General features: G+C 42.4%; 2 protein-coding genes across 2 annotated transcripts; both read left to right on the top strand.

Annotated features, from left to right (window-relative positions):
• The first annotated feature begins 1,446 nt into the window (after positions 1–1,446).
• LOC138983113 (pancreas transcription factor 1 subunit alpha-like) lies at positions 1,447–25,642 on the top strand. Its single transcript, XM_070356522.1, has 8 exons — positions 1,447–1,560; positions 3,827–3,992; positions 6,637–6,695; positions 7,214–7,334; positions 9,128–9,190; positions 21,426–21,769; positions 23,775–24,004; positions 25,470–25,642. The coding sequence occupies exons 4-8, from the start codon at positions 7,263–7,265 to the stop codon at positions 25,640–25,642; spliced, it is 882 nt and encodes a 293-aa protein (XP_070212623.1). The 5' UTR covers positions 1,447–1,560; positions 3,827–3,992; positions 6,637–6,695; positions 7,214–7,262.
• On the top strand, positions 9,476–9,972 carry LOC138981342 (uncharacterized; the record flags this gene model as incomplete). The annotated part of the gene is made up of 1 exon (XM_070354230.1): positions 9,476–9,972. A coding segment is annotated over one exon (474 nt), but the record flags the coding sequence as incomplete, so codon positions are not given.

Genomic DNA, 25,642 nt, shown 5'->3' with positions numbered 1-25,642 from the left:
TATTTGCGTGGGATAAGACCATACCAAAAGTAAACAGCCTGGCTGCTTTCTGTGCAGAGTGGGAATTTATTTATGAATTAATTTCTTAAAGGGCTACCACTAGCGTCAATGTGCAAAAGAAATTCTACAAACACATCCCGCGCAATATGCACAGGAAGCAAACAGTCAGGATGTTGACTTTGGGTATGTGTCCAAGCAGAGGGATTGTCTTACCACACGTAAGAGCCTGGGCAGATTTTTCATCATGTGGTATTTTCACGGGCTTTAGTAAGTTACTGCTTAAAGGCACAGTAAGCCTCCCGTAAACCATCACAGATACTGTCAGGCTTTTACACACAGTACAAACACCCTTTCATTTAAACACTCACCGCTTGAGAACATCCTAGGTGCCCTCCGTAAAGAGCGAGCAATTTTCAAAGAATTTATTTTTGCGTGGTTTATCTTACCCCTGAGCCATCGTGAACCCGTGTGATCCAGTTTCCCTTTTTCACAATGTAGTCGTCAGTTAGTAATTTGAATGCGACTCGATGTGAGCTTATCTGCAATAGCACGTTATTATGTACCTCTGACTATGCACGAAACAAACGGCTGTGGTTCACAACAACTCTAGCGATGGCTTTTGACTGTTCAGGGGAACTGGCGATAGGCATAAACCGTCGTCTGCTACGAGAACCACGACATTGCGTGATCCTGCTTCCGGGCTTTTCTTTTTTCAAACTTTCAAAACTTCGAATTGTACTGATCTTGTCTTGATGAAAAAAGAATTCTTTTATGATTTAAGAATGTTTGTGTAACAAGCTGTCAATTTATTATTTAGATTTTAAAAGTTAGGTCTAGCGCCAAAACGCACCACGGTCCGATTGTCTACTGAGACAATCCGCAAAATTAATTCTTTGAAAATTGCTCGCTCTTTACGTAGGGCACCTAGGATGTTCCCGTTTGGTGAGCGTTCAAATGGAAGGGTGTTTGTACTGTGTGTAAAAGCCTGACAGTATCTGTGATGGTTTACGGGAGGCGTACTGTGCCTCTAAGCAATGTTAATTCTTAACTACATCCGAGTCCTAAAGAGCCAACAAGACAGTAAGAAATTGGAAAACTTCAAGTTACTGAACCTGTCACTCTCAGGTGTATGGAGCCCCTTGGGCTTTCAGTCATGCCTCAGGCAGACATCCGTTTGAAAAATACCAAGTTTCATTGACTTTTAATGCAAGAGGTCAAAAACTGCAAACAATGTTACGAATTCATTTTGTTCTGCCTCCGGGCCGGAAAGAGTCGCCCTCGACAAGGTTCACAGGCGGTCCCGCGCGTGAACTAATTACGTCAAAAGCCTACATGAAAGTCTATTAGTCTCGGCGAGAGGGATTTTTTTTTCTTCTATTTTGGGTACTCTACGTCAAGACATTGTGTTTGATAACGTCATAAAATTGTAATTGTAGGTATGTGGGTCCATTTTGGCATTCCGAACACAGCCTTCAGCCCCTGAACATGATCACGGGAAATTACTCTTTGGCGAGAGATGCGAACTGACAAACCGCGTTTGTTTAGCTTGCAACACTGAAGGTATGTGAAGGCATATGTGAGATAGTTGTGTGAAGCTTTTGGCTGTTTATACGTAGCGTAGCCTACTATCGTAATCTGCGACAAAAAGACAAATCTTTGCTATCCATACTGTGACTCATGCACTGCATCTTTAAGACTGCCTAGCATAAAATGAGAACAATCTGGAAGTCGATACCCAAAAGATATCGCTTTCGACAGGTTTTAAGGACTTTGGTTGAGGGGGTGGGGGAGAGGGGGGGGGGGGGGTGGTCGTGGCGACCGGAATATAGAGACTGCTTCCTTTTCTTTCGTTTGCTTTTTGTTTCAAGACAGAAAAATATCACGTTAAATACCAGTATTTGCGGAGTTTTCGCACGGCTGTGTAGGCTTTTCGGAAAAATCACGATCATAAAACAATGAAGAGGTTTCTTGCAACTGAGCTGTTTTGCCACATGCTTTGGGCCTTTTATCTGATCAATATTGTTATCAAACCGGATATCTATAAAGCAGACGACTGATAAATATCGCCAAAACGGCATTTTCTCTGATTTTCTTGCAACGTGTGTCATTAAATTTTATATTCTGCATATACTTGTTTCTCTGTGTCTGGCATACGATCACAGAAAAGATATGTTTTTAAATAGTTAAAAAGCTGGCCAAACATTTGTTGGAAGTTCTTGTTTTTGCGAACATTCTGGAATGAATTGAAAGACCGGATAAATAAAAGTTGTATCCGCCTGGTAAATATTTCTTTTAAAGAAGAATTTATTTTGTTTGATTGTACAGAAAAGGTAAATGTATGCGTGGTTTTAGATCATATTATTTTGTATGCAAAATTTTATATTTTATGAGAGTAATTTACAAGAGAAAAGGCCATTGTTAGAAATATTGTTACAGAATTTGACCAAAACAAATTTGGAGTACTATTCCAGTTTTATTACTGGCAATTTTGAACACATTGTTTGGTTTATGGGCTTCATATGAAGAATTGTATTACGTTTTTGGTGATATGTTAGGTTTGGCAAAGATATGTTGGGTTGTGTATGTGTGAGTGTGCCGTAGTTTTGTAATGTTGGATTGTTGAATTATTGTTTATGGTCTGGTACGACTTTCACAGGTGTAAAAAAAAAAAAAAAGTCCTTTTTAATTCTGATGTCGTCTGAGTACAAAGAAAGTTAAAACTGAAATTTGTTTCCCTTTCAACATATTAAAGAACCTCGTCGTACTTACCTTTGTTTCCATTATGGCAGACAAGAAGAAGCAGAAGCAGAAGCAGAATCTGCAGCTGGAAAAAAGGCAACTGATTATTGATCATTTAGATTATACATTAAAATACCATTCTTATTTTTTTATTGTCGTGTTCTCTCTCTCTCTCTCTCTCTCTCTCTCTCTCTCTCTCTCTCTCTCTCTCTCTCTCTCTCTCTCTCTCTCTCTCTCTCTCTCTCTCTCTCTCTCTCACTCTCTCTCTCTCTCTCTCTCTCTCTCTCTCTCTCTCTCTCTCTCTCTCTCTCTCTCTCTCTCTCTCTCTCTCTCTCTCTGTCTTCAAGGACAGATTGTAAGAAAAGGCGTAGCCTTAAATCTTGATCCTTGTTAAAGTTCAATTCAATTCAATTCAATTCTCTCTCTCTCTCTCTCTCTCTAAACATATCTCTTCTTTGGTGGCATTTTTTTTAAAACGATAACAATTGGGGGGAAAATAGCAAACAAATAGCACAAAAAGATTGTTCGCGTTCTTACCTTTACTGTCTTCATACTTCATCGGTCAGACATCTTGGTCGAGAAGGGGAATCAAACAATACTGCGACTGGCATCTGTCCGCGCAGAATCGTAAATTCGATCAACACATGTGATTGTATTTTCCTGATTTCCGTTCTTGTTCGTGTTGTTTTTAATGCTCTCTCTGTCTCTGTCCGTCTTTGTCTGTCTGTCTGCCTGTCTGCCTGTCTGTCTGTCTGTCTGTCTGTCTCTCTCTCTCTCTCTCTCTCTCTCTCTCTCTCTCTCTCTCTCTCTCTCTCTCTCTCTCTCTCTTTGAAATTTGTTTCTTTTTAAAAACAAAAACCTTTCTCTATTTATTCTAAATTATTTTCCATTTCTGTCTTGATCCTTCTTTCACACTTTTTTCTTCTTCCTCCTCTCTATATTAATCTCTCGACTTCTTTCCTGTTCCTACTTTCATTAGTTTCTTGCCTCTTTCTTATATCCATCTCTTCCTTGTTACCTTTAATACCCACAATTCTTAATGGCTATTAATTTTACTCTTACTTCTTCAACTGTTACACCATGCCAGACAAAACTCCATCCACTCCGAACGACACTCTGGAACAAAGTGGGAGAAATTTGGCCATACACGGCAACAACCGTTACAGGCCCGTATTCCGTATCAGGCGCCTGATTGTCACACACCTAGTACCTAGCAACCGCGGATAGAGCGACTTAACGAAGTCCTGCTCCGGGTAACGGATTGGTCTTTGGTCTTGTTTTCGTTCTCGGAGGGGGGTTGGTTGATGGAGTGTGTGATGGTGAGGGTTCCCACTTTGGTTGGGTTTTGATGCCGTTTGAGTAAATGTGTGAGCGAGTGCGTGTGCGAGTGCGTACGTACGCATACACTCACCCATGACTACAGGCACGATCACATACAAATACACGCGAGCATGAACATACACACGCACGCACGCACGCACGCACGCACGCATACACACACACACACACACACACACACACACACACACACACATCCATCCAACCCCACCTGCGCCCGCACCTCCGCCCACCACACCTCCATGAATTCATGAACGCATCAACAATCATATGCTCACGCACACGTGGATTTACACGATCATATACACAAGATCATTAAAAAAAACTGAATCTAAAAATAGAAATGATCAAACAAAGGAAGGAAAGGAAGAGAATCTATGGTGATGGGCACAGTAAGTAAAAATTTGACATTTACAGTACGACATCAAGTTTCATCTAAATTTTGGAATCATACCTGACAGTCGATTAACCTCTATGAGGAACCCTTGCATCCCCCCCCCCCCCCCGCCCCATCCCCCTCCATCACCACCCTTCCTGCTACATGTATTTTCAAACACACACACACTCACACACACACACTCACACACACACACACACACACACACACACACACACACTCACACACCACACCCAACATGTCAACATAGAATGCTCAAAACAACAGAAATTTCAGTCGGATAGAACCGACTATATATATGGTTAAAAATTAAAAAAATTAAACCCAAGTGCAATTAGAAAATAATTGTTACTTCACCTAGCGTAAAAAATGTGTTGCCCCGAGACCGGAGTCAGAATATCTAACGATTTTCTTGTCAAGGATCCAAATGACAAACTGGCGTTTCGTGCTGGAGTCAAGGGTCTCGTACGGCACACCTCGGAACTCTAAGAATGGACAAACACGTCTTTCAATGGACCTTTTGTTTGCACACACCTGCTGATATGATGGAAGCGATCGGTGCAATAACGATTTTTGTTTTCGTCGTGACAAGGATTTTTGGTGGGTTTGTTGGTGGGTTTGTTGGTGGGTTGTTTGGCTGGTTGGTAGGTTAGTTATTTGGTGGGTGGGTGGGTGGGTGGGTGAATTCTGTCGGTCAGTCGGTTGCTGGGTTGGTGATCGATTGGCTGATTATTTTGACTTATGGATAGAGGGAGGAAGAAAAGGGACGAAGAAAAGAAGCACTGGTCAGACAACGATCTAAAACGACCTCGTTACAGAACGTTCCTAATCCGACGAATCAATCAAATACCACAACGTCTGCACAATATGCATTTTAGTTTGTTTTAACTCACATCAGCAAGTATGTTATGGTTGTATAATTATGCAAGTAAAACGGAGAAAAAAAAACTGCGCAAATCTCTACGTTCATCGCAAAGTGAGCAATGTCATGAAAACCATTTCTCCCTCTCAAACAAATCTCTCACTAACAGCCTCCCACTCAAGTCCTGTCACAATCACGTGCCGGATGTCGTCTGCTTTTGGGCGCATGCGCACTGATCTTACTCGCGGGGATGGAAAATCGGATCGAAAAACTTCAGTAGCCAAAAAAGCGAGAACGGTTCCCTGTTATTAATTCATCCTTAGGGTGCAAATGTACCGTGAAGAAACAATCCCTTTGACGGATGGGATTGACACATGGTCGTTGTTTTTTGCACAGCGGATTATATGTGCATCAGTTGCTTGCTCGTTTTCTTTTATTTTGGTTGATTGTAGTGAAAAATCATACACTACAATATACTTTAACGTTATGTATCGTTTGAATACACCTTCTTGAAGCATTGCTGCAGGAAGATAAGAATTCTAAAAAATAAAACTATGCAAGGAAGATAAAGAGTTTGAACATGTCAAGGTCGTGGTCGACCTTGCAAATTCAGGGCATAAAATGTAAAAACTTAAAAATTGAACTTACAAAATTAGATTGAAGAAAACTAGCTCACTCACGAGAATAATTTAGTCGAGAAACTACCAGCACAGATCAGTGGTCTTTCAAAACAAAGGTTCAAACCTCAGCTGCAGCATGACTGTCCTGGTTTTTCTACTTTTTTGTCTGTATGCACAATACTGTGTTGTGCCGTCGTCAGACCTAGAGTCACTCGCTGAGACAAGACAGAAACATCCTACCCAGCTCTGGAAACTCAAGATGGAGGAGAAACTGAACGAGCTTCTGATCCACAAAAATCACACGGAGTCTGAAATAGATCGAATGAAGAGACGGATGGACGCTCAGGAAAAGGAACTGGAATACTCCCAGAGAACATTAAAAACACAACGAAAAGAACTCGCCAAACAGAAGTTGAAGCTTCGAAAGCAGAAAATCAAACTAGATAATCAAGAAAAGAAGTTGACTGAAAGACTCAAACGAGAAAAATGCCCTTGTCAGCAGCAACACTTCAACCAGCAGAGCGATAGCTTCGGTCAAAAAGTAAGAGTTGTGTGTGTGTGTTTGTTACGGCTCGGATAGACAGATAGACAGACAGACAGACAGACAGATAGATATCTAGATAGATAGATAGAATTTATTTGACTTTGGTTCAATAATTGATTCCTTTATTTGTAAACAGGACAATCAGATGTCAAAATCAAGCACTGCTCCTCTTGTGTCGCTGGGCCTTCACAGACGGTAGAAATGTGTGTGTGTGTGTGTGTGTGTGTGTGTGTGTGTGTGTGTGTGTGTGTGTGTGTGTGTGTGTGTGTGTGTGTGTCTGTCTGTCTGTCTGTTTGTGTGTGCGTGCATGTGTGCGTACGTGCGTGAGCGTGCGTGCGTGAGTGTGTGTGTGTGTCCGTGTGTGTGCGTGCGTGTGTGCGTGCGTGCGTGCGCGCGTGTGTGTCTGTCTGTCTGTACGTGTGTGTGTGTGTGTGTGTGTGTGTGTGAGTGTGCGTGTGCGTGCGTGCTTGCTTGCGTGCGTGCTTGCGCGTTTATGTGTGTGTGTGTGTGCGTGCATGCGTGCGTGCGTGCGTGCGTGCCTGGGTGCGTACCTGCTTAAACGTGCGCCTGTATGTCGTGTGTATGTGTTCGTATTTTATGCTAGCTCAGCCGTCTAACAAATATAGTTTACAGACACCAATCCTTAATTCGATAGTGCCCATTAACCAAACGAAATGTCAACACCTTTGTGTTTGCCCTGACTTGACTTGAAGTTCTGATGACCTCTGGCCTCGGTGGTCTCCCAGCTGACCGCAAAGTTGAATGAGGTCAGCGCAAAGCTGCAAGCAGTGGACAACGTCAATGTCAAACAGGACCAGGCCATCGCCTCCGCGGGTACAGTGGACCCCCCCCCCCCCCTCCCTCTCACACCCCCTTAAAAGACTTCCCAAACGTCGGTCTTCAAAAAGAGGGAGTCTTAAAATGGAGGTAAATTTACATAGGTTACGAACGGAAAATCTGAAAAAGCCAGGTCTTAAAAGGTCGGAGCTGTTAAATCGGGGGGTACATTGTAATATGTTGCCCTGAAAACGTCCAATTTGGTCCACTCCCATAATGTCTTATCCGTTTTTGACTTTGTATTAACTTCACCTTAATCCGGTCCAAACATGTCTCCTACATGTATAATCCTCGGTGGCTTTTGTTTTGTGTTATCTGATGGTATTAATTCCCATTCTCCAACTATTTCGACTCTAGTTGTTTTTTCTACTCCAAAAATGTGAACTCTTCTGTTTTAGAATTCTGTATTTTGATCAACTCCAAAAATGTAACCTTCTCGGTTTTAGATTCTGTCTGAACGTTCCTTTCATCTGCCCCAGAAATGTTCTTCCTCAGGTTTACAATATGATCTTCCAATTTCGTCTATTCCAAAAATTTCTACTGCTTGGTTTACGACTTTTTATACATTTCGATTTAATCTGCTCCAAACAATTCTGCTCCTCGATTTTCGACTTTTTAAGAATTCCCGTTTCTGTGTACTCTAAAATTGCCTCTTTTTACATTTAGTCAAGTAATGACTAAATGGTTTAACGTAGAGGGGGGAATCGAGACGAGGGTGTGGTGTATGTGTGTGTGTGTGTGTGTGTGTGTGTGTGTGTGTGTGTGTGTGTGTGTGTGTGTGCGTGTGTGTAGAGCGATTCAGACCAAACTACTGGACCGATCTTTATGAAATTTGACATGAGAGTTTCTGGGAATGATATCCCCGAACGTTTTTTTCCTTTTTTTGATAAATACCTTTGATGACGTCATATCGGGCTTTTTGTAAAAGTTGAGGCGGCACTGTCACGCCCTCATTTTTCAATCAAATTGATTGAAATTTTGGCCAAGCAATCTTCGACAAAGCCCGGACTTCGGTATTGCATTTCAGCTTGGTGGCTTAAAAATTAATTAATGACTTTGATCATTAAAAATCTGAAAATTGTAATTTTTTTTTTTTTTTCTAAAACGATCCAAATTTACGTTCATCTTATTCTTCATCATTTTTTAATTCCAAAAACATATAAATATGTTATATTTGGATTAAAAACAAGCTCTGAAAATTAAATATATAAAAATTATTTTCAAAATTAAATTGTCGAAATCAATTTAAAAACACTTTCATCTTATTCCTTGTTGGTTCCTGATTCCAAAAACATATAGATATGATATGTTTGGATTAAAAACACGCTCAGAAAGTTAAAACGAAGAGAGGTACAGAAAAGCGTGCTATCCTTCTTAGCGCAACTACTACCCCGCTCTTCTTGTCAATTTCACTGCCTTTGCCATGAGCGGTGGACTGACGATGCTACGAGTATACGGTCTTGCTGCGTTGCATTGCGTTCCGTTTCATTCTGTGAGTTCGACAGCTACTTGACTAAATGTTGTATTTTCGCCTTACGCGACTTGTTTTTCTTTTTGTGTGTGTGTGACTTATAATGAATCGTGATTTGATCTACTCTCAGAATGTCAACGTCTGGGAATATGATTTTTTTTAATATTATCCCATTTGGTCCAAAAGTTTCTACTCAAAAATAAGCACAGTATCCCAGATTCTCCACCGTAACGTGTGTGCAATATCGTTAATAAAGATCAGCAGTTGCGAAGACATCGGGCAACAGAAATGATTTAACATTACTTGTTGGTCTTTATAGGTACTGTCTACGTACGCTGGGGCAATACGGCGTGCTCAAATTCGTTTGACACCGTTTATTCCGGTTAGTATAAATGTAAAGTCAGTGTGCGTGTGTGTGTGTGTGTGTGTGTGTGCACGTGAGTGTATGTGTGTGTGGGTGTGTGTATGTGTGTGTGTGCATGAGTGTGTGTGTGTATGTGTGTTTGGTGTGTGTGTATGTGTGTGTGTGTGTGTGTGTGTGTGTGTGTGTGTGTGTGTGTGTGTGTGCTTTCGGCCATGGTCGATGAATATGAAAAAGAAGACGATATGCTCCCCTCGGACCAACAAAACAAGTTGGTCCGTCAACAAGCCACCGAACATCGTATAATATTCTCACCTTACATGTTACATCGGAGGATCGTGGTACGACCACACAGGGGGTCCTTCCAACTACCTCTGCCTTCCTCCTAACCCTGTCTTCGACGGCCATGCAGTACCCCGGTATGGATCCTCTGAACTGTACGGCACCGAATACCAAACCTGCGGCGAACCGGAATGCGGTATGAGCGCTGTGTGTTCTGTATGCCGTGTATCAAGGTCATCCACCCTTATGATACCCGGAAGAGACACCTGCAATGCAGGCTGGAACTTGGAGTTCTCGGGGTACTTGATGGGGAGCTGTCCTGATTGCCATGGCAACAAGGAATACATCTGCGTGGACAAACAGCGGAGATATGTGCCGGCGACGAAAGGAGATGAAAACGGAGCTTTGTTGCTGTACACTACTGTCCACTGTTGGAGTTTGTCCTGCCCTCCGTATGTTGAAGGCAGTATTGTTCTCTGCGCTGTGTGTTCAAAATAAAACTTTAACAGATTTCTTTGAAATTTGTGTTGGGTTTTAATTTGTATATAGGTGATGATGACTGACATACACATGTATATACACGCGCGCGCGCTCACTTACACACACACACACACACACACACACACACACACACACACACACACACACACACACACACACACACTCACACACACACACACACACACACACGCACACACACACACACACACTCACACTCATACACACAGCACGTCACCCCACCTCTCATTCCCCATCCTACACAAACACACACACACATGTGCACTGACTCGTATATAGATAGCCTAACCTTTGAAAGTGAGAGTTACCCGGAACCAGTATCTTGCCACCTGAGAGAATAAGAAGCGCCGAATTGTGCACACGAATTGTTCCATCATCGCCCTGTCACCTGAGATAATACGAAACATTAAAAGTAGCCAATGACTTGTCCTCAAACAGTGTATGTCAGTGACTGTGATGTTAACACTGGCAAACACCACCATTTGTCATCATGTTCACGAGTTTTATTTCACAAGCACCTGGGAAATAAATCTCATGTTCCCCATGCAATAAATCCCCGGTTACCATAGTTGCAGGAAGCAGGTTATACATGGATAATCAAAAGCAAACCCAATAGAAACGCTCGGGGATTCTTCGGCTCTTTTCATTAGCGTGTCCCCAGACCTAAACAGACAACACGACACTGCTTTGCAAAGTTCCAAAAACGAACTGACAAACTGGCAAAAGTAAACAAAAATCAAAACTACTTCATGAAAGGTCATAAATTCATCACAAACAAATGAAACCTACGATATGTTTTGTCTTCTTACAAAGTCATGGAGTGCGTGTATCTGTGTTTCGATACACAGACGTTCGGAGAAACACGAACGTCAAGTTCAAGTCAAACCCCTGACACACAAATTTTGACCCGTGCACAAGACGTTGTATCGATAAACGAAGCGCAAATAAGAAACAATAATAAAAACAAAGAAAATAGCAACATGATATGCAAACATCTAACAAAGCCGAGCAAGCAGAATGACAGGTCGAATGAAAAACAAAGAGGCACTGAATCGGAAACAAGATCGCGATTCTTTCCTTCGCTGCACGACGCAAATCTTCTGTGACCTTTGACCAAACGTAGCTTCCACATTCGATCACTAAGCTTAATATTTACAACTGAAAGCCGAGGGGGTGAAATACCGAGATGAACCTACAGAACTGTGCATCCTCAAACCTGACATATTCATTCCAACATTTTAATGAACTCAAAAACACAGAAAGTTGCTTCCACACGCCAGCTTTGATTGCCAGTGGTTATCAAAACGGAACTCGTGTGGTTATCAAAACGAAACTCGTGTTTCAAAGCATGGCTCCCTGTGTTGATTGTGCACTTATTTTCTCACTACCAAAATGATGACAAAAACGATGTTTGGTGGTTTGTTGTCAGACCAGCTTTGTTGTCGTTCCTCGGGGGGCATATCGACTTTTGTTTCATATTTATTGACAAAAGATATTTTCGATGATTAATGAGATGAGGATGATTATAATGATGATCGGCCTTGGTCAATAAATATGAAACAAAAGACGATATGCTCCCCCTCGGACCGACAAAAAAGCTGGTCTGTCAGTGTCAACAACCCATCAAACATCTTAATATATTGTCATCATTTTCACGAGTTTTCATTCACAAGCACCCGGTAAATAAATCTCATGTTCCCCGGGGAATAAATCCCCGGTTACCATAGTTGCAGGAAGCCCTATTACATGGATAATCAAAAGCAAACCCAATAGAAACGCTAGAAGCTCAAAGCATGGCTCCCTGTGTTGATTGTTATCTTATTTTCTCACTACCAAAATGATGACAAAAACGATGTTTGGTGGTTTGTTGTCAGACCAGCTTTTTTTGTCGGTCCTCGGGGGGCATATCGACTTTTGTTTCATATTTATTGACCGCGGCCTTCGGCCTTGGTCAATACATATGAAACAAAAGACGATATGCTCCCCCTCGGACGACAAAAAAGCTGGTCTGTCAACAACCCATCAAACATCTTATAATGTCATGAGGTTAAGACGACTAGGCAACTGCGCCGGCTGCCCACTATGCATGACTGAAGTTAATAACAGGTGTGCTTGCCACTCATTAGTGACTTGCTGTCTGTCTGTCTGTCGGTCGGTCGGTCGTTCGGTCGGTCGGTCAAACAGTCCATCCGTCCGTCTGGCCGTTAGTTAATTCATCCTTCAGTCCATCCCGTTGATTTGTCTCGTTCTGTTGTCTGCATAACTGCCTACAAGCATGTCTGTGCTTTGGCTCACAAAAATAAGTTTTTCTTCTTGTAGGTGTCCAAACTCTTCACTTACCTGCATCGACCATATTTTAACGTTACACTGACCACTACCATATGCCTCGTTTGGAAGATGACAACGGCTTCCCAGCAAGGACAGTGGTCTAAAGGTGATGACACGTGCGTTGACCACTTGGGCACGCGTTGATGTCCAGTTGTGAGGGTCCAGTCATGTCAATGCCGGTCAGCTAATGAGCCACGAGTTATAATTGTATCGATCTGTGTTGTTTGTTTCGCTTTTCGTTTAGGAGTTTACCGTTAAGTTTTAGAAGGACTGATTGTGTTTAATTTAACAAAAGCAAAAAATACGCCACGGACATCTGTATGAATTTTAGAGTGTTCATGACCAATACGGAAAAAAGGCGACACTCTACGCCGCAGAAGTAATAAAACAAACAAAACAATGGTGATAAATGTCATTGATAATAAACCTGATCAACTTTACTAGCGATAAAGACATTACATTCAAAAAAGTTCAATAAGTGATTATAATAATAATATAAATAATAAAAACAATGACGTAGAAGCAATTTACTCTCGCCATCGACTTTGCCATTATATAAATTAACATCCTTTGGCAATGCTGGTTAAGCGTTTAACACTTTTTAACAACAGTGCAGGTTACAACTGTAGCTCTATAACAATAACAATAACAATAACAATAACAGCACTTTATTGTCCATTAAAATATTACATAAAAAAAGGAAAATTTTCTTCGGCACACCCTGCCTGCCTGTAAACGATTATAACAACAATTGTATAGGACAACACACATAAAACATAAAACATAGGTTCACGTATGTAGTAACAAGCACACCTATCATATTTTCAATAACACTGACCTATAGTGCTGTCCGTGTCATCTTTAAATGTAATGAATTTTTATTCTATTTGTAGTTTTCGCTCCTGCAAGTACACAAAAACGGCCTTGTTCTTCCAAGTGCAGTGGAACAGAAAAACGCCGCAAACCATTAAAAGGTCTCTCACAACAAAACCATTGCAAGCCTCCTTGTTAAAAACAAATCGCATTCACTCCGTAAAACACTCCAGACGGTTAAGACACAACAAATCTCCTCCAAACGAGCTAAGCACAGCGACGGCAAAGAAGAGAGGAGCGGAGAATAAAAATCCTAAACACCCCTGCATAAAGACAGCGGAGGGTGCTTCGGGGGGGGGGGGGGGGGGGGGGGCTGGAAGAGAGGGTGCGTTATCCCAAACAAGAAGCGAAAGGGTAGGGGGCGAAAAGCACACACACAAAATTCCAAACACAGTCAAAGAAAAAGCGATGGAGAAACGGCGACCCAAAAAATCCCAAAACACAGCCAAAAGAAAGGCAGAGAAGAAACAGAGAAAGACGGAAAGAGAATACCAAAAAAAATCCCTGCTTCCAGTGGCATCCTAAGTCGGCGTAGCGAACGGATTCCGTTTGAGGACTCTCAGCAGGGCGCTTAAAGCTACGTCCCCAGTTCTTCTCAGTCCCCGTTCCCCTCCCTGCCCGCGGCGAGCAGTAATTACCGGGCCCACAGTTGGCGTTGACACTCTCAAACGGAGTGAATATGATCGCGGGGCCAAACAATCACCCGCACTTGCCTTCGCCCCGCCGCTGACAATCTTGAGCTGCCAATCGCCCACAACGAACCCCGCTGCGTTTCCTTAGCTGAACAGCATCCGTGGCTCGGGGTGGAGTTGAGCGCGGTGTAAGTTGGAGGAGGGTGAGGCGTCGCGCTGAACTTGGCTTCCAGAGGCACGTGGCTTTTACGGAGGGTGAGACAAACGGCTGAGCTGGGCATTTGTAAGAACAAGTTCCTCCTCCACCGCCGTTGCCTGCTGCTTCCCTGCAGCGTAAAATATTGCTGTTCTTTACAATACGCTTAAACTCTTATGCATGAGTTAAACGGGCTCTGTCAGGGGTGGGGAGAAGGGTAACGAAGAATAGCGCGATGACCAACGACACATTTCTGTTTCCCGCGCTTTTCTTGTCACGCGGTCCAACAAGGAGGGCGACCACTTGGCCTGTAAGTGGCCCAGAAGCTGGGCGGTTGCGTATTGCTAATGAAGTCTCGTGCCAGTGCTAGCACTTGATTGGCTGAAGCCGTCTTGCACTGAAAGAGCCGTGCTTTACCCCTCTCTGCAGCGAGCCTAAATTTGAGTGGCGCCCAATCAGAATTTTGTTAGCTTTAAATCAACTTTACTGACCACTTTTTCTCTCATTTGTCGTGGAACTTGTATACTGACCATTCCGAAACAGTGCTTTTCTGGATAGGTTTCTAAATTACTCCTGAAAAAATGTGCATAGCCAAAGGAGTTAATGTTTCACGACATAAGCCTTTATAAAAAAAAGTATATATAAAAAAGGAAAGGAAAGAAAGGGGAAAACAGATTTTTTTTAAACTGAAGAAGAAGAAAAAGACATCTCAGCGGCAGTTTACAACACAAAAGTGATAATTTAACGATAAAAACGGTAATTTGAAGCGACCATTTTTGTCTTGATAAACTATGACATACTGCAATCAGTTTTGTGTCACAGAAGTATTTTCCATTGACTTGTCATAAAAAAAACGTGATAAAGGGAAGCGTGATATGATTTGGAAAACTCGAATACAATAATTTCCACAGCCATGGATTCGCCGGGAAGCGACGAGCGTTACACGGACTACTTTCACCTCGATATTGACCAGGAAAACGTCGACACGAACGCTCTTCACGGTCTTCATCGGTACCAGCATCACCAGTTTCCTCAAAAACACCATCATCGTCGTCCTGATCCTCATCGTCATCATCACCAGCAGCAGCGGCAGCATCCACCGCCGTCGCATGAAGAGGAAGAGAATGAAGGTGTGTACCCGGAATCCTTACCTTCCTGTCAGCATCAGGATGAAGAGTTTCCGCCATGCGCTTACATGTACGCAACACACTTTCCAGAAAACCGCTATAGTGATACGGTTGGCGGACCCGTCTTTAGGGCAACATCGGCTGCTTCTGCTGGGGCTGACATTAGAGAGTCCGGGTTCGCTATGTCAGACCAGCTGTCAGAAGAGACCTCGTCGATAAGGCTGTCAGAACAACCACAAGTAAGACTGCAAGAACGGTCGTCGTCGTCGGGTGCGAGACTTTCAGATGAACCTTCGTTTGTAAGACTATCCGAACAGTCGTCTGCAAGACTGTCAGATGAGTCTTCGTTTGCAAGACTATCAGAACAGTCGTCTGTAAGACTCTCACATGAGTCTTCGTATGCAGGATTCCCAGAACAGTCGTCTGTGGGACTGTCAGACCATGTGCCTAGTACCTCAAGACGCCCTGTAGAACTGTCAGATCAGCCACCTTTCTCATCACGACTGTCAGACAACCCAGCACCAATACATTCCGAGGCGTCCTCTTTTTCTGGAACGTCAGAATACGCTTCGATGTCCACACGCCCGTCAGAACACGGTTTGTTGTCCACGCGTTCTTCAGAACACCAGAGTTCAGCATCGTCTTCCTTCCCTGTGGGGTCGTTCAGTAGCGGTGAGTGCCTCTACCAGGAGCCGGCGGGCAGTGAGCAGAGCTTTCATCACAGCCAGACCCATCGCAATGTGATGCGTCAGCACGATATGCAGGCTGGTGTTCACCAGAGTCTGGTTCCCTCGCAAGCTGCGGACTTGACCAGTAGTAACAATCAGGTAGGAGGTGTAGCAATGTATGGAAAAGGTTACTTATTAACACGAACGGATTCAGGGGAGGGGGTGGGGGTAGTTTGGAGGTTTAAGCGGGCAGAGAACGGGGAAAATTAAAATGCAATGTACATGTGCGTGTGGGGTGGGGGTGGAGGGGGTGAGTATAGGAGGGTATATTCCTTATGTAGGTGTTTTTTTGGTTATCTTTTTGTGTGGTAAATTTCCGCTTCTTTTAGGCTCTAATTTTAGACAAGATTACTTGACACGTGTGGGGTTTTTAACTGGTCATTTAGAAATGGTTTGCTGAAGGTGTAGATAATCTTTTGATAAAAACAGAACTGTTAAAGACAAAAGACGATTGAAGACAGAAGACGAAAAGGAGGTATATACGTAGTACATATAGAACTGGAGGCAATGAGAAAAACAAATCGGGATCTTCAGTGTGAAGCCGATTTTAAAAGAAAGCAACAAAACTTATGAGGTTTCACCGTATTATTCTAATCATTATTTTATAAAGTTTACAGCCAACATGAAGGATTGTTTGCAGTTGCTTACAATAATAAACTGTAATAACTGTAGGTTTCTGTCTTTGCCTTAAAAAAGAGAGGGGGGGGGGTACACCCTCCATTCTAAGACGATTTGTTTATATAGATTTCGTATTGATTTTATTATTCACAAACGCGATTTTGCTTCGAGGCGATAGAACATGTTCGCACAAATGTCAACGTTTTTCAGGTTTTTCATGAAATGAAGTAACTAAAAGAACAACCTGATTATTGTTTGTTTGTTTGTTTGCTTAACGCCCAGCCGACCACGAAGGGCCATATCAGGGCGGTGCTGCTTTGACATTTAACGTGCGCCACACACAAGACAGAAGTCGCAGAACAGGCTTCATGTCTCACCCAGTCACATTATTCTGACACCGGACCAACCAGTCCTAGCACTAACCCCATAATGCCAGACGCCAGGCGGAGCAGCCACTAGATTGCCAATTTTAAAGTCTTAGGTAGGCTTATGACCCGGCCGTGGTTCGAACCCACGACCTCCCGCTCACTGGGCGGACGCCTTACCACTAGGCCACCGTGTTGCGGTCCTGATTTTTGTGATACAACATAAATTTATGTAATACAAACTTGATTCTATTTTCTCGAGTTCACTAATTTGCTTCAATTGATTCGGCCATTCGATATAAAAGTCACTCTTTCAATCAATAAAGTCTTCTTTTTTTTCCATATTAAAAAAATACCGATTACTGAGGTGTGTGTTTTGATAAAATAATTGTATCAAATAATTGAGGTTAAGATAAATGACTTTTTCAAACGGAAATAAATATCTTAGCAACATTGTAACAAACAAGCAAAAAATAAATAAATGAATGAATGAATGAATGAATAAGCAAACAAATGAATAAATAAATAGATTCATGATTGATAAAAAAATACAAATAACTTACTACATAATAAACACGTGAATAAATAAACAGATAAATAAATTAATAGATGAATTTAAAACAATAAAAAAATAATGTATAAGCCCTATGAACATGTAATCTATATATATATACGACTAGTGTCTGTGTGTCTGTCTGTGTGTCTGTCTGTGTATCTGTCTGTGTGTCTGTGCGCGATGCACGGCCAAAGTTCTCGATGGATCTGCTTCAAATTTGGTGGGCATATTCAAGTAGACCCGGGACACGACACAACCTGGTCGATATTTCAACACGTGCTCTCAGCGCGCAGCGCGGAACCGATTTTGGTTCCACCTCAGCTATTTTGGTTCCACCTCAGCTTACCCGGGCCCCCATACCGACACACCATAGCCGCTACACCACATCACAACGCCAAAGTTCTCGGTGGATCTTTTTCAAATTTGGACACCGTATTCAGCTACACCCCGGACACAATATCATCGATGAGATATTTCAACACGTGCTCTCAGCGCGCAGCGCTGAACTCATTTCCGTTTTTGTGTTCATTTCACCATTATAAGTAACTCTTCCTTATCTTCTCCAGTGTTTGGCGTTTATCTCCCTTCCTTCGTGTGGCTTTCCCGTTCAGTTGTAAGTTACTACACTGCGCTGTCCACTGCGCTGAGCGTCTTCGGATATTCCCGGCGTTCTGTTACTGTTACCTATTTTTAGAAGGTCAACGCAGTGTACAGAACGTAAATTGGACCCGTAAATTATCCTCACTGTAAAAGTGCAAAGGTCGAATCAATTTATAGCCACGCGAAAAATACACTGTCATCTATCTCTCTATAGATACGGCTTCTCTGTGTGTGTGTGTGTGTGTGTGTAAGTGTGTGTGTCTCTATGTAAGCAACACCTGTGCATTCTTCAGTTCTGTTTGTGATGTGGTCTGGCGGCTTTTGTGTAATTTTATGTGTAATATACTCTTAATAAAGACATCTCCATATTCTCAGCCGAGCTATTTGCCTTGCTCATGGCATGCACTTTTATAAATGACCTCCCAGTCACACCGCGTGCGGTAGTTTTCTGCTCTGACTCGCGCTCTTCATTACAAGCTCTGCATCGAAACACATCAAATCGGGCAGAGCTACAAAGAGAAATCCTCTTTATATGTCACCAGTTAATCTCATCCGGCACATCCGTATCATTTCTCTGGGTCCCCTCTCACGTAGGGGTCCGGGGAAATGAACTGGCGGATGTCGCTGCCAAAGAAGCGGCAGAATCTAGCCCAGCTAACACTAACATCGGCTACTCAGTAACCGAGTTCTACAGTAAAATCCGTAAACTCATTCGAAGTCAGTACGTAACATCTCTGTCCTATCAACCCATTGATATGAACGATCTACACCCCGATCTCCCAACAAACCTCCTCACTATCTTCAGACGCCTCCGTGCCGGCGGCTGCCGCTTCCATATCTTTAACAAGTCCTGCCATTGTGGAGAACCCTATTCATTTCAACACATTTTCGCTCCATGCGCTACAAATAGAATTACCTTTAAAACCTTATATGACCATATGCAGCTCCATGGTCTGAGTCCCCAGGATTATCTGCGCAGTAGCAGTTCTCTAGGCTGGTCACACAGCTTGCTGCTGTGCCGACTGGTCAGGGACTCGGACATGGGGCTGTGGGTATAACTAAGCCCAGATTATCACATCAGCGTGTTTCAGTTTGAGGTCGAGTGGCTCCCGCCATCCCTCCTGATTCCAGCGACTACCTTCTAGACAACATATCCTCACCCAAGGCCCACTAGTCGCCAAACTGTACATATTGTTTTTATTACCACGGCCTTCGTGGCTTACATCTTAATCCTTTTATTTGTAAAAAGTTTTGAGACTTATTGTTCGTGTTCCTCTTACTTGCTCATCTATTTGGTTTTATTGGTGATCCTGAAAGGTTCCACTTTTTAACTCGATTTGAAATTAAAAAAAAATAATATTACAAGCCCGTTATTCAAGATATAGAATACAGACTTATAATTCTTACCAAGAAACATCTTAACTACTTTTCATTTTAACAAATTCCACAGAGCATTATCAACTCAACCCCACCCCCTGCCCTCCTCTCCTTATTTTTTGTTTCTTTCTTTCCTCTTTTTGAAAGCGGACAAACACTCAAGTCCTTAATGGCTCAAAACCGTAGGACTTTTAATATTAATTTTAACGTAATTTTATGTACTGGCCTTCCTTTGAGAAGCCATAACTTGCTCAGTCCTGTTTGAGTGGAGTTCGCCTCCAAAGGTGATTAACACGGTTACATTCGTCGACAAGGATGGGACTCGATATGGTCAGGAATGGCATTATGGCCACTGAATCATTTTCGTGCTGTTCCCATTCCACGAATCTGGGAGGGACCTAAGCTTGGCGGGTCCATAGTTCGGACCCGGCGAAGCCGGCGTACGGCTCCAAGTACTTCTTCCCGGCGAAGCCGGCTACCCGGCGAAGCGGGTATTCATTCTAGTTATATAATAATGGAATTATCCCGTCCCGATTCTAAAAACGGGATTTCTTTACAACGTGTTTGGCGATCTTTTTTTAATTGCTAGTGCGTGTATCGTTTACATGTACTGCTTGGCTTAATATATGAAGAAGTTCGTCGGTGTTTTAGTAAGATCATAACTTCATATTTGATAGTAGATGATTTAGTTCAGTTCCGTACTATTTCGCTTTGATGGGTTGGCCTGCATTTTTATATTTAAATTTTTTTAATTATTGAATATTTAAATGTGTTTGTTTTTGTTATTTTTTCCCTTGGGTCTGCGTGTTTGCCTGTTAGGTTGCTGTCTTGGCTTATTTACTTATTTTTCAGCGTTATATTAATTTCTATGTGTCTATTCATGTTACTTTATTTGCTTCTGTTGTCCCTCTCCTTTTATATCTTCTTGCTCTTTCTTTTTGTGTGCGCTTTTCTTAACTAGCTCACGTCATAGGTCTAATAGCCAAAGTTTTCACTTAGTTCGCTTGATTGCTCAGCGCGTCTAAATCTTTCCTTTGAACACGATGTGGGGTCTTGTTTACATTATTTTGTCAGATACAATTTCAGTACCAGTTAGTATCGGTATTATTGTTAGAGATTGATAATCCATTTTCTGATTTTGATTTTTATTCAGATGTGCATTTCGATGTTTACGCATGGCAGTGTATGTTTCTGCCCAGAGTTAGATTATGTTTCGGATAAATTAATTTAACAGATTAACAGCAAGATCTGAGATGGTCAGTCTAATTGTTTAGACTGTACCTGTAATTAAATATCTTATCCAGATGGGGAAAACAGTACTGAAAGAGTGCCAAATATATAAATAAGGCCTGTAAGGTCTCCGACAAACACTTTCCGGGTTCCTTTTTTACAGAGGTGGTGTTTTCCCATAATTAACCATGTTTTCGCCATTATTAATCAGGGTCTGACAGGCGGGGTGGGGGGGGGGGCTTTGAGGGTCAAGCCCCCCCCCCCCCCCCAGCCCTTTTTTTGTTAAAGCCGTTGCATATTATTGTTCAAATCATTAATGCTTCGGCAAGAAATTTAAAATTGCTTCCTCCCAAAAAAGACAGATAGAGCAATTTCGAAGCTAAGTTCAGATAGCCCCGTTTGGCTTCTTTGGATCAAACAAATTTCCAGGGGGGGGGGGGCATGCCCCCGGACCCCCCCCCCCCCCCCCCCCTCCCCCTAGAAATTTCGGTCGCTTCGCTCATTCGTCTAGGTCGCTTCGCTCTCTTTACTTAGCCTGAAATCAGGAACATTCTGAATAGAATTGTTCCAGTTTTTAAAGGCGCTTACTGAAAACCGTTTTGAATACAGTGTGAATAGTTAAGAAGTGTGGCATATGGTATAACACAGTATTTCCAATGTGAACACTAAAGTATTTAGGGCTTACTATGTGTTGTCTTGATAATGCGTTTATCAAAATTAGAGTGACGCCTTTTTAACCAATTCGTGTCAAAGCCAGTTCAACGCATGAACGCATAAACAACATGCGTATATTGTTTCACTTTTTGTTGGTTCGTACTTATTCAGGAGTATCACAACATGTATGACCACCACAACGGCTACCAACACAACTCTGGGACAACAGCAGCACAGCTACACCCTCCCTCCTCCTCCTCCTCCCCTCCGGGCCACAACCACACCCCAGAACCTACAACGTCTTCTATGGACCATCCTCCTTTCCTATCGGGCTACGAGCCCGGACCTTGCCACTACCAGCCAGGAATGAACCCCTCGTGCCATTACTTGCCCGTGGGGCCAAACGGTGGTCATCATCTTATGATGCCCGGTTCCCCACCCATACAACGCTTCGCTGCCAACGTCCGAGAGAGGAAGAGGATGATGAGCATCAACACGGCTTTTGATGAACTCAGGTGAATTTACAGTGGAACCTTCCCTGTAAGACCTTCCAACAAAATCTGAGAAAATTAGACCTTAAAAAAGAGGGAGTCTTAAAATGGGGGTAAAGTTGACAGAGGTTATGAACAGACAATATGAAAAAGCAAGTTCTTTAAAAAGGAGGGAGTCTTAAATGGGGAAATCTTTCTTTATTTGGTGTTTAACGTCGTTTTCAACCGTTCAAGGTTATATCGCGACGGAATTGGGAAATATGCACAGAGGTTATGAACAGAAGATCTGAAAAAGGCATGGTCTTACACACAAAAAGGGGGGGGGGGGGTCTTAAGTCAGGGGATCTTAAAAGTGGGGTTCCACTGTAAGCTTGAGATGAGATGGCGTGATCAGTGGTCAATGATTTCAAAAGAGCAGGGCAAGGACAGTCATGGTTTTCACTCACGTGTACACACATGTTCCTTTTCCTAAACAATTGCGCTCCGAAATGTGGTTATGATATCGGAAGTTTTGTGTTGAGCGCATTGCAAGCTTTCGATATGCGTGCATCCACTCAGTATTTCAAAGGTATACGACAAGATCGACTCTCTAAAAAGTATGCGAAATATTTGTCCGGGGCCAGATGGTCAAAAAGAAGTACACAGACATAAATGAACTGCATCGATTGAGGTTGAATCGCCGATTTGTTCACCCTTAAACGCACTAAATTAAGCTCGGTTTAACGACAGCTAGGGAGGGAAAAAAGGTCATAGTAGTCGTGCTTGAAGACGTGTGCTGGGATTAAACAGGTAGACACAGGCCGGTGTAACACGAAATTTTTACTCCACGAAAAGAACTCCCCAAGGCACGAAAAAATTACTCCCTCCACGAAATTTTTACTCCCCATTTTTTTTTACTTCGAGTAAAAATATCGTACGCAAAAATGGGATGCGGGCGAAGGGATAATGCCAATAAGTGATCTCGCGCACACGAATGTCGCGCTACCCTCCTTCCACCACCAAGACTAACAGGGGACAAGGGAGTAAACATTTCGTACACCTGGCATGGGAGGTTAAATTGCTCGTGTTGGGGTGAAGTAATTTATTCGTTATTTATTCGTCAGGGGAGTAACATTTGTGTACGAAATGTTTACTCGGAACTCACCTGTCTTGGGGAGTAATTTTCTCGTGCAATGGGGGAGTGCTTTTTTTCGTAAAGGGGTAACTTTTTCGTACGAAATGTTTACTCCGGAGTAAAAATCTCGTGGGAGTAATTTTCTCGTGTTACACCGGGAAACAAGAAGAAAAAAACTTTTTCTTTGAACACAAAATATAAAACAAAAGAATAAGAAAACATTCCACAGTTTTCAAAAACGTGTCCTTTTCAAGTTGTATTAAATGCAGCATTTCCAGGAAGGCTTCAGAAGAAAAAAAATGAACACAAACATTTTTCCTTGATGGATCAGTCCTTTCTTTGAAAGATTTTAACTAAAATTAAATTTTAAAAACCTCATGAATAAAACAAAGCATAAAATCAAACAAGAAAGACTACATGTCATTATTGACAAAACGAAACATTCACAAGAACTTCGACTTATAGGTCTTTAAAATGGACAGAATCAAAAAACAAGAAAGGTAGATTGTTGGAACGTTTGTTATTTACAAAACAATACATTCACAAATATATCGACCCAACGGTCTTTTAAGTGCACAGACAAACAATTAATAACAAAAACTTATCTGGCTGATTTTTCTTCCGCCTGCCACGAAGCCGCAAGCGAATGAATGATGATAGATATGACAAAATGAGTCATATTTTAAAATGGACAAACAAGATACACGTCACAGGAAAAAATGACTTCTGAATTGTTGTAGCTTCATGGGTCAAAGTTATTGTGAATGATTTGTTGTGTCGGTAATTAAACGTTCCACAAAATTTAACCTTTTTTTAAGGTGGTTTTTTTAAAAAAGGTTTTTGGGGTATTTTTACGTTACCATACCAGTCTATCTGTTTTGAAATTTAAGAATGCAACGACTCATATTTCTTCAGGTGTCACGTGCCTACTTTCCCCTATGAGAAGCGCCTGTCCAAGATCGACACGCTCCGTCTGGCCATCGCGTACATCGCCCTGCTGCAGGACATTCTGCTGTCCGGCACTGACGCACTGGACTACGTGCAGGAGACGCTCAGACGCAACGCTGGGGCGGGGGCGGGGGCGGGGGCGGGGGCGGGGGCGGGGTCAGGGTCGGATGACGAGGGGCAGGCTTGGAACACCAGCGGTAAGTTTGTGCTGACCACTTCTTATGTTAAATCCCGCAAATTTATATGAACTAACTGTCCGATGACAAGGCTAAAAACATTAGGGTTGGTAGGTCGGTTCCTTATTATTTTTACTTTTAATTGAAGTTGGTTTTGGTTTTTTGTTTGCCATATGCGCATGTGGATTTTAATTTGCCAGATATCGAGCGAGCTGTGTCCTCTAGATGTCTGAGTAAGAGTAACTTTCCTTGTAAAGTCTGCCACATCGAGTTTTGTCATTTTTAATTTTTTTTTGTGTATCTGTTTTTATATTTGAAATGTCAAAAAAAGTGCTAGGGTCGGGAGGGGAATCGGAAACATTAAGACATTTTCTTGACCTCAGATCATATGGATCCACATTTTTGGGTCTCTGTATGCACGACCGTTTCAAGCATATGACTAAGCTAACATTCAAACGAGCGGCATGAGAATCACAGTTCTAATCCTTTTGTTGAGTCATCATTTATGACACTAACTGTTTGAAAAGAATGGATTTTCTTGCTATCTGTGTTTAACTGCATGAAGTCCTGTTCGCGAAAGGCAGTTCTCCACCTGCGAGATTACACACCTAGGTATGCACATACTGTGTGATAATGTTCAGTTTAAGACTCCAAATGACAAAGCACTAGGCTACTCGCAATTAAACGGAAATTCAAATTCAAATTTTCTCAAAGACTTCATTCAGAAGAGAATAGAGAGTGTGTGTGTGTGTGTGTGTGTGTGTGTGTGTGTGTGTGTGTGTGTGTGTGTGTGTGTGTGTGTGTGTGTGTGTGTGTGTGTGTGTGTGTGTGTGTGTGTGTGTGTGTGTGTGTGTGTCATGCATAAGGCGCAAGCAAAAGAAATACCAGAGGGATGTAAGCTGCAAAACAATGTGTCCTGCATACTCTCCAAAATGCGGCAGTTTGTGTTACATGCATATATGCAGTTTGTTTGTTTATTTGTTTAAAAAAACCTTTATTATCGTCTACTTAATGACAGATACAGGAGATAGAGGCAGGGCACAGTCGAGAAAAAAAAAGAAGAAAAAGAAAAAGAAAAAAAAAAGAAAAGAGAGAAAAAAAAAAGAAAAAAAAGAATAGAGAGGAACCTTAACACAGGGATTTAATCTACCTGTAACTTTAGCTCCTTTTATTTCGCTTGACTTATCTGGTCCCACAAATATGATGTAATCAATGTGTGTAGTAAGACTTGGTTTGACCGGCTTGCCTAACAGATCGACCGGTTTTCATTGAAATAAAAGAATGATGGCTCTGAACACGACTGACGTGATCACTGCAACAACAACAACAACAACAACAACAACAACAACAACAACGACAACGACAACGACAACATCAATGCAACAACTGACAAATGATAGATAAAATTGACAAATTGCAGAATTCATTTAACTCATCAGAACAATTCTAGCCAATTCATACGACTCTTGCCTGTATCATGTTTCAGATCTGACCGCACGCCTGTCGTGGGTCAAGTGGGAGAGTCTTGGGGTCAGACGCCGCCCCCTCCTCGGCACCCTCCCTCCCCCTCCCCTCCCTCACCCCCCTCCTTCATCCCTCCCGCATCCGCCCACTTCCATGCCCCCCCTCCAGCCACCCGCTTCGGGGCAAGACAACTGA

Source organism: Littorina saxatilis, linkage group LG12, assembly GCF_037325665.1.
Source record: "Littorina saxatilis isolate snail1 linkage group LG12, US_GU_Lsax_2.0, whole genome shotgun sequence".
Classification (NCBI taxonomy): Eukaryota; Metazoa; Mollusca; class Gastropoda; order Littorinimorpha; family Littorinidae; genus Littorina; species Littorina saxatilis.
Note: the sequence above shows the minus strand (reverse complement) of the source record. Positions and strands in the feature narration are given on the sequence as shown.